The sequence below is a fragment of the Saccopteryx leptura genome, chromosome 3 (genome assembly GCF_036850995.1).
Source record: "Saccopteryx leptura isolate mSacLep1 chromosome 3, mSacLep1_pri_phased_curated, whole genome shotgun sequence".
In the NCBI taxonomy this organism is placed as follows: Eukaryota; Metazoa; Chordata; class Mammalia; order Chiroptera; family Emballonuridae; genus Saccopteryx; species Saccopteryx leptura.
The window spans coordinates 44,430,383-44,447,773 of NC_089505.1; the positions used below are offsets into that span (position 1 = coordinate 44,430,383).

Sequence of the window (17,391 nt, forward strand, 5' to 3'; positions counted from 1 at the left end):
ATAGTGTGCAAATCACAATAACTCATGACCCATAATAAAAAAGAAAATTAACTTTTGTATTGGGCTTGATTTTCAGTCAGTTTTAGTGTGGAAGTTTTAAGGCATTTGCCCTTGGCTACCTTCCTTTTCCACATGTTAATATTACAAAGCAAAGACAGTGCTATCTAGAAGTGTAAAGTGTGCACCTGTGTGTGATCAAAGTTCCTAATGTGTCACTGTCAGAGGGAAGAGCCCCCCCCCCCACCTGCTGCTTTTGGGTACACTGCTTGGAGCCAAATAGGTAATTGGTACTAGTAAGATTTTATAAGTTCTCTTCAGCCTACCAAATGTGTAATTAAGAGGAGACCATTTGCCCAACCTGTGGTGGCGCAGTGGATAAAGCGTCAACCTGGAACGCTGAGGTCGCTGGTTCGAAACCCTGGGACTACCCGGTCAAGGCACATATGGGAGTTGATGCTTCCTGCTCCTCTTCCCTTCTCTCCTTTCTAAAATGAACAAATAAAGTCTTAAAAAAAAAAAAAGAGGAGACCATTTGTTTTATAAAGGGGAGGAAACTTTTAACATTTGTTGGAACATTAAATTCACAGTGTTTGAATAATAACCTCTGTGAGACTGTAATGTGGAAATGTGAGAGGAATCAATTTAGACATAATACAATTCCATTCTTGCTCTTTAATCCTTGTGTTAGAACTTGACAAAGGATAAGTAGTTCCAGGGTAGATAACCTGTTTTTCCATGTGTAGTACATAACAACCCTGTACTATTTCTGTGAGATTCTCTCTTAGCCTTGTCAAGACTGGAGCCTGAACTGCTTTGGATTATAATAAAAATAAATTTTTATTGTTCCTTTTCTATGTCTTTATTAGTGTAGCGTTGTCTATATTGTAAGCAATATATAAAGAGGTACAGTAGCTGCTGCCTTGCAACTTGAGACTTCACAATATGATTTCTTTAAAATCCTGCTCTAGGTACTTAAAATTGTATTCTATAACTTCATTTAAGATAACATGCACTATGGACTCATAAAAACCATAGAAGGTAAAATGTCTCCATAATTGTCGTTTTTAGTGATAGGCAGATGTAAACAGGTGTTTAAAATTTCTTTTTAGTCCACCTGCAGCATTTGGTTGTTGGTTAGGTTTTGTTCTCGTTTTTAGACTACTTTTTTGAATTAGGGTTGAAGTTTAGTAATGAAGACTATCATGGTGCTGATGGGGTAATTCTTTGGATTTGCATGCTAATTACAAGGAAAAGGTTTCTTTTTCTTTATTCTTGTTTGCCAAATTTCATAGCTCAGTTTTTATTTCATTTTCTAAAGAGTTTAGGTCAAGGCAGTTAATATCAGAAGAATAATTTTTTATATTTTTTCTTACGTATATTTATTAAAGTATGTCAGCTCCTTTAGTGGCCCATCCTGCCAATGATTCAAGCACTATAAACCAAGTAGTATTGTCATTTGCTTTCTCTTGCAGACCTACATTTTCCTTCTGTTTACTTCCTCTCTCTCTTAATGCCAAAACAAGAAAAAGCTTTTCCTTAAGGAGTTATTAGCATGGAAACATTTTTTTAGTAGATTACTTATGAAGAGTAAAAGAGCTAATGTCTTCTTGCAAAGACCATCGCCTGTTGTCCAGACACCTGTCTTATTGAAATGCATACAAGATGTATAAGGCAAAACATAGCTTGAAATATTCTGGTAAGGTCATTCCTGATGTGTGGTAATCAGAAATGGAGGAGCCTGTTTTTGATCTTTGAAAGAAGAGATCATAGATCCTTAAGCTACCTTACAAGTTTTTTGTTATGTGCGGTAACAGTATACAAAACTGATATTTAAAATATCTGTTAGCTGGTAAAGGATATTACTTAATATTTATATATACCTCAATGTATAAGTAAAAGTGTGTATGTCCACTTTTAGTCTCTAAATAAATTATGTATTTAGTATTAGAATTTATAGCACAAAGGTTTCAACAAATCATTCTGGTAATTTCCAGATTTTATTATAAGTTTTGGAATTATTGATATGGTGTTTTGTTTTGCTTCACTTTTATTGTTTTAATTCCTGTTTTAACTTTGGTTTGACAAAATAAATTTTATGAAATGATTTATCGATTAATTGGTAATCATTAACATGGAGTTGCAATAAGTAGAGACTTCCTTTTAATATCAACAATATTATTTATGGGGCTTAAATCATCTCTTAGTTTCTAAGAGTAGTTTTCAACATTTTTTCAGTTTTTATGATGATATGAAATTTGCAGTGCCTTCTTATTTAATTAGGCCATAGTAAAAGCAGTGTAGCAATTGGTGGTGTAGCTGGTTTGAATCCTAGCTCTTCCAACTAAATGTAGCTGATAGTAGTGTTGAGATGGGAGAATTTGGGAGGCTAACTAATGCAGGATCCGACCAAACAGAAAGGACACCATTTAGAGTTGAAATAGGATCCTGAGGAAGCCCTTTTTGTGCCAGAAAGTAACTATTTTTTGTAGGCTGGAGATTCCTGAGGAGTGCCTGGGTAGTGGAGAGGACATTCAGGGGCTTTGGACAAGTAGCCAGTCACCAACCACAGTGAAAATAATTCAGTATGTTAACTACTAACATATCTGTGTTAGTACATACTGGTTGAATATAAGTCTGGTTGGTGTATGCTAGGCAAGGGAAATAATGAAATTCAGGGAAAGATATCTGATTATCCTGCCTCTATACCACTATATGTTGCTTATATTTCAAATATCTTTCCATTTGACAGTTCTGTACTGTATCATCTAGCCTCTTTTCTTCTTAGTCTGTTCATCTTGCCCTGTCTTTCTCCTGCTTGAAACATCCTGTCCTAGTACTACTTGACAATCATCTTAATTTAAAGGGTTAATCTCTGACTCGTTGATGTCACGCAATTAGTGGTTTATTCTGAACCAGGTCTTGTCAATAGCATCTTTGGAAAAACAAAGGATAAAAATATCACTGCACACTTGAATTCTTTTAAAATTGCTTTGTGGTGTTTATATTGCATCATTTAGCTTGTCAAGGAATTTATGTTTCTGTTTGATTTACTACTGTGTTAGTTTCCTGGAGTTGCCATAACAAAGAACACAAACTAGGTAACTTAAACAACAGAAATTTATTGTCTCAGTTCTGGAGGTTTGAAGTTCAGACTCCTGGTGTCAGCAGCGCTGGTTCCTGCTGAGGGCTGTGAAGGAAGACTGTTCCAGGCCAAGTTTCTGGCCCTTTTCTGGAAGCCTTATTTTCCTTGGTTTTTAGGTGCATCACTCCAACTTCTTTCATCTTTTCATGATGAAAATGTCTTTCCCTCCTGGGCATTTCTGTGTTCAGATATCTTCTTTTCATGGAACATTAGTCATATTGAATTGGGATCCGCCTTAATGACTTCATGTTACCTTGACTATATCTGCAAAGACCTTATTTCCACATAAGGTCACATTCTGAAGTACTGAGGTTAGGACTTCAACATATAACATATCCTTTTGAGAAGACACAGTTCAACCCATAGCGCCAATATTAAATTTTTGGTTCAGTGATAGAAGTTTGAGGATATCTGTTGTATTAGTCTTCATTGTTGTTGATTTGTTTTAAATATCTTAAAATTTTCTTAAATTCTAAGAACATTTTTTTTCTAAATGGTGTCATTTATACTGGAAACCAGTAGGCATCTAGATTATCTGCTTAAGAGTTATATTTTCTATGGATATATATATATTTACTACTTCATGCAAACATGGTAGCTTTTGAAAATTTAATGATTAAATGATGATGTGGTCAATGACAATTTGAAATCTGAATGCTACAGTTAACTGTTTTTATTTCTTTTTAGAAACTCTTCTGGTAATTTTTGTCTAGTCTTATCCCTTATACATTCTTTTATTGTACTCCTTCTTTAGGAAATGATGAATCTCTTATTTTCAGAAAGTTTCCCCAAGATAATGAGAACAAGATCTTATATTTAGTACTGTAATCCAGATTAAATGTTCTGGTGTCACATTAGACTCCTGCATTTACTTTGGATCTTCCTTGATGTTTTTCAAGTTATATTGTATTCACAAATGTAATTTCAGTCAGACTTTTAAAAAGTAATCAAAGGCAGAATTCTCTCTCTCTTCTTTTTTTAATGAAAATCATTGGGAAAATACTAAGTGATATATAAATATTTCCTTAGACACTTTTAGAATACTAACTGTGTGAACATGTTTGTGCAGGTCTCCACGGGCTCATCCCATCAGAGTTACTCACCTTCTGGCTATCAGGACTTCACAAAGTGGGAATCCGTGCTGAAAATAAAAGAAGGACTACTAAGGCAGAAAGAACTTGTAATTGATCGGTGAGTCTATTTTTGTTTAATTACTAAATATTTCAGGCATAAAGAAATGTAGATACCTTTGTATTCACTCTGTAGAGTTTTAAAAATAAAGCCTTACAAATACATTGATGTCTCACATCTGTCCTTTCCTAGTCCCAGTCCCTTTAGAACACAGGCAGAAGTGAGGGGTGGTTGGTGGGTCAGTCTGCCTGTCTTCTACCATTTTCCTATTTACATTAGAGTAATTCATTATTTGGAAGCTACTTTTCATCTTTGTACAAGAAGCAAGTTAGCTGTGGTGCTAATGAGCTATAAAAGCTAGAAGATGATGTCTGTATTTTATACTTAGGAAATGTCAAATTGGAAAGCTGCTTTAAAATAATTTCCTTTAACTAATTTATGTTAGATATGAAGGCAAGAAACTATGAATCATGAATGTTTAAAATTAAATGATTTACAGATAAAATTTTGGATATTTGAAGGGATACTCCAAAGATTTTGCATGTTTGGATACCAAAGCTATGAAAAAAGATTTCTACTATACTTAACTGTTTTCTGATGATTTTGAGCAACAAGCCTAATGGTACTTAATTATATTACCTATGATATATATTGTTCTTTGTCATTTATGCATACTTTTGAGCTAAACATGTTCTGTATCATGGTAATTGGGAAATGATTTGAGGAGGTATTTAATCAATGCTAGTTACACTTATTTTCATGTGCTTATAAGGGATAAAATTAGTAGATTGTTTAGCCTTAAAATTAAACCCTAAATCAAACTTTTAAATATATTTAAGGGTTGAAATTTCAAAAGATTTTGCTTAGAAAGTAAAGAGTTATTGGAATATGAACTAGAACATATATAGAATTTTTTGTTTTTTATTTTCTTTACTATCTTGAACAGAGCCTGACATATACTATATGCTTAATGCTTGATACTGCCATACTTATAAATGAATTAAGATAGTAGAAAATAGTTTGATTTTATGAAAAAGCTTTTAAAAATATTTGATATTTCTAATACAAGTGAATTTTATATATGAATGCTTACAGACCTTGTTGGGTTTATATTTTAAACACTTATAATTTAATCTGTTGTACATTCTTGAAATTAATACTTTTTATTTTTTTAATTTATTCAATTATAGTTTATATAATATTTCATTAGTGTCAGGAGTATAGCATAGTGATTACACATTTATATACTTTACAAAGTGATCACTCTGATAAGTCTAGTACCAGTCTGCACCATATGTATTTATTACAACATTATTGACTATATTTTCTGTACTGCACTTTTTTAAAAACAGATCAAAATTCAGGCTTTTATTAATATAGATATACTTTTTCTCAACCAGAAATAATTGACTTGTATTATTTTTTAAATGCCATTATAATTATCATTTTATTGAGAGTAAGTTAATAGGTATCTTAGTCCATTTGGGCTGCTAACAAAATACCATAGACTTGAGTGGCTTATAAAAACAACAGAATTTTATTTCCCCCAGTTATGAACCCTGAGAATTCTAAGATCAGGTCACCAGCAGATTGTGTCTGGTTCATAGATGGCCATCTTCTTCCTGTAACCTTTCATCGTGAAAGAAAGCAGGAAGCTCTTTGGGGCCTCTTTTTATAAGGATACTAACTGCATTCTTGAAGCTTCTGCCCTTATGATCTAATCACTTCCCAAAGGCTCATACCTCCATATACCAGCACATTGAGTATTAGGATTTAATAGATGAATTTTAGGGATATATAAATTCAGTTTATGGCAGTGGGAAATGCAGATAATTATTGTGACATACTCTCTCAAAATATGTACATGTTTCTCAATTTTGTATATTGTAGAAGGATACCAAAGAAATAATCCAAAGTTATTCAAGTTGCTCAGTTTCCTGTTATGAATTTAAGATTGATAATATTTTTAATTCTTATGTGAAATTATTAGAATACCAGACATTCTGCTTTTAACTATCTCTTCTTAGAAAAGTAGTTTTTTTTTTTATAATGTGACTTCAATTTATGTTTTCAGACAGAAGCAACAAATTACCCATCTACATGAGTGGATAAGGGATAATGAATTACGGGCACAACATGCCATGTTAGGACACTATGTAAATTGTGGGGATTCTTATATGTCTAGTTTACAGGTAAGATTATAGAAGATTTTATAGTTGTTTTATTATTAAAGCATGTGTTAATTTTATACTTAACTTGAAGATGGACATTTTTGAATTAATTACTCTTTCACATTCATATTTGTATATACAGGAAAAGATATACAAGTACTGTCTTCAGTTCACACTCCCATGTACAAAGTAACTGTGGTTATCAACTTTTAATATATCCTTCCAGAGTTGATATATATCACTGGCAGATAGATACATATTTTATTTCCCAATTTTACCAAAAAGTATCAAAATACACACATTATTTGGCACCTTGCTTTTTTTTATTTTATATAAAATATATATGTAAAAAATATATATAAAAATATATATTTTATATAAATAGGTTATATAAAAAACAGTAATTATTTCCATATCATTACAGAGTATCCCCTCTATGTTTTTTTTTGTTAGACAACTGCTTGATTTCTTATTTTATGGAGATAGCATAATTTATTCAACCTGTTTCTACTCATCAAAATTTGTGTAGTTACCACTATGGGGCTATTATAAATAATGTTGTGGCCTGGTCTGTGGTGGCACAGTAGATAAAGCGTCGACCTGGAACACTGAGGTTGGTTCAAAACCCTGGGTTTGCCTGGTCAAGGCTCATATGGGAGTTGATGCTTCCTGTTCCTCCTCCCTCTTCTCTCTTCCTTCTCTGTCTCTCCTCTCTAAAATGAATAAATAAAAATCTTAAAAATATAATGTGAAGAATAATAATTTATAAACATTGTTTTGCTCATATTAAAGTATTTTTAAGTTAAATTCTTAGAAGTGAAATTTCTACATGTTGTATGAATTAGTAGTTTTTATTGTCAAATTGCTATCCAGAAAGTTTGTTCTAATTTTGAGCTCTTAACAGCACATATAAGACTCCTCCCTCCAAACTCATACCTATGTTAACAGTGTTATCAAACGTTGAGATTTTGCCCTTGTAATAGGTTTACATAAAGTGTGGAGTGGAGGAGTTATCTCCATGTTTATATTTTATGTGTGTGCAGAATACATGTAATAAGATTTACCATCTTAACTATTTTTAAGTGTACAGTTTAGGATGTTAAAAACATTCATAATACTGTGTACCACTAATCCATCTCTATAGCACTTTAGTCTAATAAAAGCTGAAACTCGGTACCCATGAAACAATACCTCCTTATTCGTCTCCCCAATCCCTGACAATCACCGTCTACTTTCTGCTTCTATGATTATAAGTGTCTCATGTAAGTGGAATCATGTAGTATTTGTTTTATTGTTACTGGCTTATTTCACTTAGTATAATGTCTTTACAATTCATTCATGTTTAAGCATGCATAAGAATGTTTTTTAAGGCTGAATAATATTCTATTGTATGTATACAACATTTTGCTTATCCATTCATGTCAATGGATACTTGGGTTGATTTCATATTTTAGCTACAGTGAATAATGTTGCCATGAACATATTTTATATTATTTATTTGGACATGGTTATACAACTGTCTCTTTTAGACCCTACTTTCAATTCTTTTGAGTGTGTAGCCAGAAGTGGAATTGATAGATCATATAGTAATTCTATTTTTATTTATTTTTTTATTTTATTTTATTCTTTTTTGTATTTTTCTGAAGCTGGAAACGGGGAGAGACAGTCAGACAGACTCTCTAGCGCCTGGGGCAGAGGCCAAGGAGCCATCCCCAGCGCCCGGGCCATCTTTGCTCCAATGGAGCCTTGGCTACGGGAGGGGAAGAGAGAGACAGAGAGGAAGGGGGGGGTGAAGAAGCAAATGGGCACTTCTCCTATGTGCCCTGGCCGGGGGTCCCCCGCACGCCAGGCCGATGCTCTACCGCTGAGCCAACCGGCCAGGGGCTAGTAATTCTATTTTTAATCTTTTGAGAAACTGCTATAATGTTTTCCGCAGTGGCTATATCGTTTTACATTTCCACCAACAGTGTACAGGGCTCATTTCTCCATGTTGTTACCAACACTTCTTATTTCTTGTCTTTTGGTGAAATCCATCCTAGTGAACATGAGGTGGTATCTGATTGTAGTTTTGATTTTCATTTCTCTGATAATAGTGACATTGATTATACTGGAGAATAAAATTTTTGTTGCATCCACAGAAACACTTGTTCTTACCTAATTCGAGTGTGCTGATATAAAATCTGACATTAATTTTTCTCTGTAAGCTACAGTTTTTTGCAATTCAAGATTTTATGTTTTCATCTTATTGTAAAATTTTCAACATTTTAACATAATGAAGTAGAATGTCTTCTTGGACATCATCTTTGTGAAAGTATGATAATTTATATAATGCAGTGACTAATAATACACTAATACACTAAAAGATATGATTGCATCAGAATTTGTCTACAATTTCGAAATAGAACATATTCAAATATTTATTTTAATCATAAAATTTGCGCAAAACTTATTTAAAGTCTATTCAGGCAAAAATTTGCATTTGTAGCTCTTGCATTTGTATACTTGTTGAGGGCAATGTCGTTTGATGCTCCAGCAGTAGTCTGCTCATCACTAACAGCTCCAAGATTTTTGGGAAACTTATCAAGGTGACTGACTGTTCAGGAAGTGAATCTCAACGCTCATATTACATCCAATGTCGCGGAAAGCCAACAGCATCCTTTGAACCAGAAGTGCATAGTTTTCTGCTTTTTTGTTGCCAAGCAAGTTCTTTGTAATTGCCACAAAAGACTGCCTTATTCATCTTCCTGGCAAATTCTTCGACACATATGAGGGTTCGAATTTGAGGTCCATCGAATACACCTGCTTTTATCTTCTCAAAAGACAAGCCAGGAAAAGCAGAAATAATATGATGAAAGCATTCATTTTCTCTATTCAAAGCCTGAACAAACTTGCTTCATTAAGCCAAGTTTGATGTGAAGTGGGGGAAAAATGATCCTGTCTCGATTAACTACAGGTTCATTCACAATATTTTGCATCCCTACTTCCAGAGCTTCACGTTTCAGCCACTCTTCTGTGTCCAGTATTTCTCCCAAGCTCAGCTGTCCCACAAACACAGAAAGCAAGGATATTTCGTGAAACCTCTCTGTTGTCCTAGCAGGAAATTTACCATTTTAAGATCCACACAAATGATCCAGTTATGCTCCTCATACTTCAGAAAGTCGAGGACAGTTTTTATGTCATTATAATCTTCTCGCAGATGAGTTGAATAACCAATTGGAACCACTGCATAAACATTACTGTTGTGTAGGAGAACACATTTCAGACTCTGTTTAGAGTTGTCAAGAAATAGCTGCCATTCTGTTGGACTGTAAGTGGTAACAGCTGGCTGAGAAGACTACTGATATCATGACAGTAAACAAAGTGTTTGTCTTTGGGAAAAAAGTCCACAAAAATTTGTTCACGCTTCCTGAAATGGGATACTTTAGCTGACCGGTGAAGTACATTCTTTTCTTGAAGCCTGGAGGCTAATAACTCAGCTGCTTTCTTTGATAGGCCCAAATCTCTTATTAGGTCATTCAATTTGGGTTGGCTAAACTGCTGAGGGGTTAATGACTGCTTGGCATCAGAAAAAGACCCTTCAGATTCTACAACCAGTTCCTCATGCATCTTATCAAAATATACTTGATCACCATGTTCACTTTCTTCGTCCTTAGAAGAAATAAAACCATTGAAAACTAGAACCGGAGTGTCTCAGAGTGTGGGATAGGTCGTATTGCTGAAGGAATATTAGGATATGCGATCATATGCCGTTTTTTCTTGCCAGTGCCCTTTGTATGGATCAGACAGAAATAACAGTCACTACTGTGGTCCTTAGGTTCACGCCACACCATGGGAATACCAAAAGGCATTCCTTTGCGTTTTCCTTTTGTCCAGTCATTAAGCATTTCCTCACAATTATGACACACAATATGAGGAGTCCAATTCTTGTCTTTATTGCCAAAGGGAACTTGAAAATAGGCAATATATGCACGTGTCACAAATGATGAAATATTGCGCCTTTGACATCGAAGTGTGTAACAGCCACATATGTAACAGAAGGTGTCAGGACTATTCTTACATTTACACCTACTCGAAGAAGCCATGATTCAATCTTAAATAAGAGGGTGTTTTTATCCGATAATAATTTTTTACATTTAAAACCAACTACAATTATGTAAAAGTGATGTTTATAAAACATTAATTGCTTTGTGGTTATGTTCAATCCAAGAGTCGTTGCCCTTTAACTCCAATTTAAAAACCAATGCATGCCATTAACTGTAACAAAAAAAAAATTAAAATTGCATAAAAACTAGACCATACACCAAAAAAACGAATTTCAGATTTGGAATCAGCGATGCAGAAATATATAAAAACCGTTCTAAAACCTCATGCAACAGAAAATGAAAAAAAATTTGTTCCCCAGTGTTATCCAAACTACTAATTTAAAATAAAACCAATTTTCATTGTTCTAATAGAAAAGTTAGATATAATTGTTTAAAATCCCAATCATAATAATAAATTTAGATCAAGAGAAATGTTAGGAGTTATTTGCTCTCCTCCTGTTTTATACCACCTCCTGTTGCACTTAAGGGGAATAATTTGCAATAAAAAAATTATAGAACTTATTATGTATCCTCATATGTAACTTATACCCCTGCCAGCTTCCAAAAGGATTTTACTATTATAAAAGACCATTATATAAAATAAGACTGTTAAATTAGATTTATAATAAGAATGTGTAAAAGGAATGAAATATATCAACCACATAACTTGTTTACTGATATTAAACATTAAATTCAGTTCATCATTAAATTGTTCCCCAGTGTTATCTTTTCATATGCTTACTGGTCATTAAGATGAGATATTACAAGTTTGGTTAAAGACCATTGCAATAAAGTGAATACGGCAATAAAGCAAGTAACATGAGTTTTTTGTTTTCCCATTGAATTTAAAAGCTATGTTTATGCCATATTGTAGTCTGTTAAATGTGCAATAGCATTATGTCTACAAAAACAATGCCATACTTTAAAAAAGTACTTTATTGCTCTGGCCGATGGCACAGTGGATAGTGTCGGCCCAGAGTGCCAAGGTGGCTGGTTCCAGCCTGGGCTCACCAGCTGAAGCCCAGCGTCACCAGCTGAAGCCCAGCGTCACCAGCTCGAGCCTAAAGTCACCATCTTGATCCTGGAGTCAATGGCTTGAGTCAAGGTCACTGGTTCGAGGCCACCAGCTTGATCCTGAGTTCCGGGTCGCCGGCTTGACCCCCAACATCACTGGTTCGAGCCCCAGTCAGAGCACATACGAGAAGCAATCAGTGACACTACTGAATAGAACAACAAATTGATTTTCTCGCTCTCTCCCCCTTTTCTATCTATTAAAAACAAAATAAAACAAAAAACTTAAGTGCTGAAAACTGCTAACCATCATATGAGCATGTTGAAAAAATGGCACGAGTAGACTTGCTTCATGTAGGGTTGCCACAAACCTTCATTTATTTTTTAAGAAATGCAGTAACTGTCAACTGCAGTACTGAGAAGCACAACAGAATGAAGTATGCCTTTATCTTTTTTGGGAAATGTCTATTCAAGGCCTCTTCTCATTTCTGAATTCAGTTGTTGGGATTTTGTTGTTACTCAGTTTTAGAAGTTCTTTATGTATTCTGGATATTAATCATTTATCAGATACGATTTACAAATTTTTTTTTATTCTGAGTTGCCTGTTTACTCTGTTGATAGTGTCTTTTCATGTACAAAATATTTTAATTTTTATGAATTCCAGTTTGTCTATTTTTTTTTTTTTTTTGGCCTATGCCTTTGGTGTTATATATATTTAGGAAATTATTGCCAAATCCAATGTCATGAAGCTTTTTTGCCTTATGTTTTCTTTTAAGAGTTTTACAGTTTAGGTCTTACATTTAGATCTTTGACACATTTCAAATTAATTTTTATGTATTATGTTTGGTAAGAGTTCAACATCATTTATTTATTTATTTTTGCATGTGTATAAACCAGTTTTTCCAGAACCATTTGTTGAAAAGACTGTCCCTTCCCCATTGACTGGTCTTGGCACCTTGTCAAAAATTTTTTGACCATATATGCAGAGGTTTATTTCTGATAACAGTATTGTAATAGAACCATGCAGTTTCTCCTTGGAATTTTATTATTCTGAATAAGAGTTTTACTTGAATTACTCAATTATTATTATTTTAGCAATAGCATGTAAATTTAATGTGTCCAAAAGCTGAAGAAAATGCTTTTTGCCACAGCATTGAGCCAGTAGAGGGCTCTCCAAGTCAGTCAGCAAAGACAGATACAAATATCTGGAAGGGTATGGAAAAGGGGGTAGGCTACTAAAAATATTAGAAGGATTTTAAATTATGTGGAGAATTAAAATATTGTTGAGAATTGATTTTAAAAGATTAGGGCAGTTAATAAAAGAGGGTACCTGAATTATTAAATGGATATGATAAATACATAAGAAACTTTTCATTAGATATAGAGAGCTGATTGAATGGCAGGGTTTAGAAGAAACAACAAATATGCTGATAAAACATTTCTTTAGCAAGAAAAATTTTACCTTGAATCTATGAACAACACTAATTTCAGTGTACAGCATATTTTTTTCTGTGCACATTTTAGGGTTCATTGCTTGTTCATTTAGGGAACATTGCTTGTTCATTTTAGGGTTCATTGCTTGTTCATTGAACAAGCAATGAACCCTAATCATATAACACAGTAAACAAAGTAATACCTTTAATATTCTGAATATTCTAGGTTAGATAAAGCAAATTTTTGAAACAAAATAATTTTTTATGAATTTATAGATGAAAAACATGTTAAGAAGTAACTTCTTTTTGCTTGTTAAAAACTTTGAATAACCTCACAATTATGATGGCCTGGGACATAGACATCATCAATTCTTATAGATCAATAAAGAGAACTACATCTTTATCATAAAATTCAAACTTCCTAGATTGTTTTAGTGGTAGAAATTTTAGAATTGAAGAGTGATATGTGCTTATAGTGACATACCAAAATTTTAACCTGTAGTTAACAGGACTTCATGGGAAAAAATCAAATGTGAAGTACTCTTTTTTTTCTTTTTTTAAAGACTGAAGAAGAAAGAGCTTTCTTTTTTCCATATGCATACATGTGAACCTTGGGAAGACCAACTCAGTAATACCTATTACACTTTATTGATGCACCATCCCTCCTTTTATTTCCATTTTATTATATTTCTTTCCATTTATGTGTGTGTGTGTGTATTTCTATTTCTTTTATTTTCAGCTTTTTTCCCCTGCTACCAAGTCCTTGGGTTCAAATGAGCATTTTATAAATGAGTACCATCTTTACAGGTGAGCCCATCTAACTAAACATAGACATGTAGTGAGTGAAATGCTGGGGCCACATAAGCAGATAGTCTTGGTCTTCATGGATCTTGAAGCCCACAGAGGGAGGCTATACAAAACATGTTACCCATTTCTTTAAAAATTATTTACATTTACTATGGATAAGGCACCATTTATGCTCTAGTAACATAAATGCAAATGAAGTTGGTTTCTTCCTCAGAGAGTGTACAGTCTAATGAGAAACACAGACAACTGCAGTGTTCTGGAGGTGCCCAAAAGGAATGTATATGAAGTGCTATGGGAATGCCCACTAAGAACATAGAAACCAGTCTTCCAGAGTCAGGTCAGGCTTCCTATCGGAAGGGATATCTAATCTGAGAACTTGATAAACTACAAGAATCCAGCCAGGTGGAGGAGATGGAGGAATAGTGTGTGAGGCATAATGTACTGCATGTGAGGAGGCCCAAAGGCGAGAGGAGGAGATCATGCATTTAGAAAAATGCAAGTTATTGTGTACGGATGAAGTGCAAATCAGAAGGGTAGTGGCAAGAAATGTGGGTGAAGTGGTAAGCAGGACCAGCTTGTTTCAAAGGCTTGACAACTAAAGGATTCATATGTCCAACATTTAGGGACCATTTCGTTAATGCCTGTTGTACTAGCATAATTATACTTTCACTTACCACAAAGTATCCTAGTTTGTTTGCTCCAGTGGCATAATAGAGACTGGACTTAAAGTAGACGGTATCAGAGGCAGGCATAGGCTATCTCAGTAGTCTAAAAAGTTAAATGAACATCTGAATTTTAAAAATGTTGGAATGAGGGAGACATTTGTGTAACTAAGAATGGGCTAGATTTAGTGACTTTAATGTGATGAGAGAGGATAATTGCATAGTTTTAGATGGGAGACATTGATCAGGAATAGCTTTAGAGCAGAAAAGTGAGTTAAGCCTATATATTGTAGATTTGAAATGGAGATAATGAGGCTGATACTCGGGTACAGCACTGAAGGAGATATTAGAGATTTAGTAGTTGTCAGTCTCCCTGGGTGGTTGTTGAGGCCTTGGGCATGATCAGATGTTGCAGAGGCCCAGAAATAAGGACGGAACAGCATACTTTAGAAGGTAGTAGAAGAGCACAACTTCTGGACGAGCATGGGTAAGGGGAGTTGTGTGACACTCAGAAAGAGTAGGTAAAAGCTGAAAAAATATTAAAATTTGAAATTAAAGCATTTTGACTTAAGAATTTTATTTACTTTTATGTAAAGGATCAACCTAACTTCTCTTGCTACAAAACACATTTTTTTTTTAAATAAATTTTTATTAATGGTAATGGGATGACATTAATAAATCAGGGTACATATATTCAAAGAAAACATGTCTAGGTTATTTTGTCATTAAATTATGTTGCATACCCCTCGCCCAAAGTCAGATTGTCCTTCGCCACCCTCTATCTAGTTCTCTGTGCCCCTCCCCCTAACTCTCCCCCTGTCCTCCCTCCCCCCACCCCTGGTAACCACCACACTCTTGTCCATGTCTCTTAGTCTCATTTTTATGTTCCACCAATGTATGGAATCATGTAGTTCTTGTTTTTTTCTGATTTACTTATTTCACTCCTTATAATGTTATCAAGATCCCACCATTTTGCTGTAAATGATCTGCTGTCATCATTTCTTATGGCTGAGTAGTATTCCATAGTGTATATGTGCCACATCTTCTTTATCCAGTCTTCTATTGAAGGGCTTTTTGGTTGTTTCCATGTCTTGGCCACTGTGAACAGTGCTGCAATGAACATGGGGCTACATGTGTCTTCACGTATCAATGTTTCTGAGGTTTACAAAACACATTTGTATGGTGTGAAATTGCTCGTACACAAATGAAAATAGGAGAATGAGGTCAGTATAGTGTTAAAGTCTCATTGGTTCATATGCCCCCCCCCCCCCCACACACACACACAAAGGCAAGGAGAGTTAAAGTCGTGGGAGTAAAATTAAGATTTTTGGCAGCTGCAGAAAAGACCTCGGCTCACCTACAGCATTGGCAGCAGAAGCCTCTGTACTTCATTGAAAGAAAATCATGTGTCCCTTTACTTCCTTGACAGATGTGCTGCCTTTTTTTTACTGGTTTGGATGCAATTCCTTTGTCAGATGTGTCTTTTGCAAATATTTTCTTCTGCTATGTTGCTTGTTTTCTCATCTTGATAATTGTCTTTTGCAGAGCAGAAATATTTTAAGTCCAGGTTATCAATTGTTTTTTGTATTTTTTTTTCAAATGGATCGTGCCTTTGGTAGTATATCCAAGTCACTGCTGTATCCAGGGTCCTATTTTGATGCTCTGTTTTTAGGCACGTACACATTAAGGATTGTTGTGTCTTAGGTTCCTTTTATCATTATGTAATGTGCCTCTTGGTCCTTAATAACTTTCTTTGCTCTAGAGCAGGGGTCCCCAAACTACGGCCCGTGGGCCACATGCGGCCCCCTGGGGCCATTTATCTGGCCCCCGCCGCACTTCCGGAAGGAGCACCTCTTTCATTGGTGGTCAGTGAGAGGAGCACATTGACCATCTCATTAGCCAAAAGCAGGCCCATAGTTCCCATTGAAATACTGGTCAGTTTGTTGATTTAAATTTACTTGTTCTTTATTTTAAATATTGTATTTGTTCCCGTTTTGTTTTTTTAGTTTAAAATATGTGCAGTGTGCATAGGGATTTGTTCATAGTTTTTTTATAGTCTGGCCCTCCAATGGTTTGAGGGACAGTGAACTTGCCCCCTGTGTAAGTTTGGGTACCCCTGCTCTAGAGTCTACTTTGTCTGAAATTAATATACGTACTCCAGGTTTCCTTTGATTAGAGCCAGCATGTGTCTTTTTCCATCCCTTTTAATTATATGTGTCCTTATATTTAAGGTGGGTTCTTGTAAACAACATATCGTCAGATCTTGTTTTTGTATTCACTCTGACAGTTTCTGTCATTCAGTCATGCATTTAAGACTGTTCAGGTTTAAAGTGGTTATCGATCTAGTTGGTTAGCATCTACCATGTTTGTTGCTATTTTGTTGCCCTTGTTTTTTGTTCCTATTTTTGTGTACCACACTTACTCTGTCTTTTGAAATTTTAATTGAGCACTTTATATATTCCATTTTCTCTCCTTTCTTAACATATATATTATGCTTTTTAAAAACCTTTTCTTAGAGGTTGCCCTAGAATTTGCACTGTGCATTTAGAACTAACCCAAGTTCAGTACCTTTCATGGGTAATGCAAGTACCTTGTAGTAACTATTCCTAAATTAAGTCTTCCTTCCTCTGTTTCATATCATTGCTGTCATTTATTTCATTACTATATAAGCAAACACACATAATTGAATGCATTATTGCCATTATTATTTTGAATAAGCTGTTATCTGTTAGGTGAGAAAAATAAAAGCTTTATTTTATTTTACCTTATTTCTTCTGTAATGCACTTCCTTTCTATGTATTGTTTTCTTTCTGTCTGAAGAACTTCTTTTAACATTTCTTGCCATGCAAAGTCTACTGGCAGCAAATTCCTTCAATTTTTATTTGTCTAAGACAATATTTCTCCTTCACTTTTGAAGACTATTTTTGTAGGGTATAGAATTCTAGTTGGTGG

General features: G+C 34.5%; 1 protein-coding gene across 1 annotated transcript in view; it reads left to right on the top strand.

The window, feature by feature from the left end:
• CEP85L (centrosomal protein 85 like) overlaps positions 1-17,391 on the top strand; it is a 140,197-nt gene that overhangs the window by 83,129 nt on the left and 39,677 nt on the right. Inside the window, exons 4-5 of the mRNA XM_066373380.1 lie at positions 4,212-4,333; positions 6,348-6,465. Of these exons, the coding sequence (XP_066229477.1) occupies positions 4,212-4,333; positions 6,348-6,465 (240 nt within the window). The remainder of the gene's footprint in view (positions 1-4,211; positions 4,334-6,347; positions 6,466-17,391) is intronic.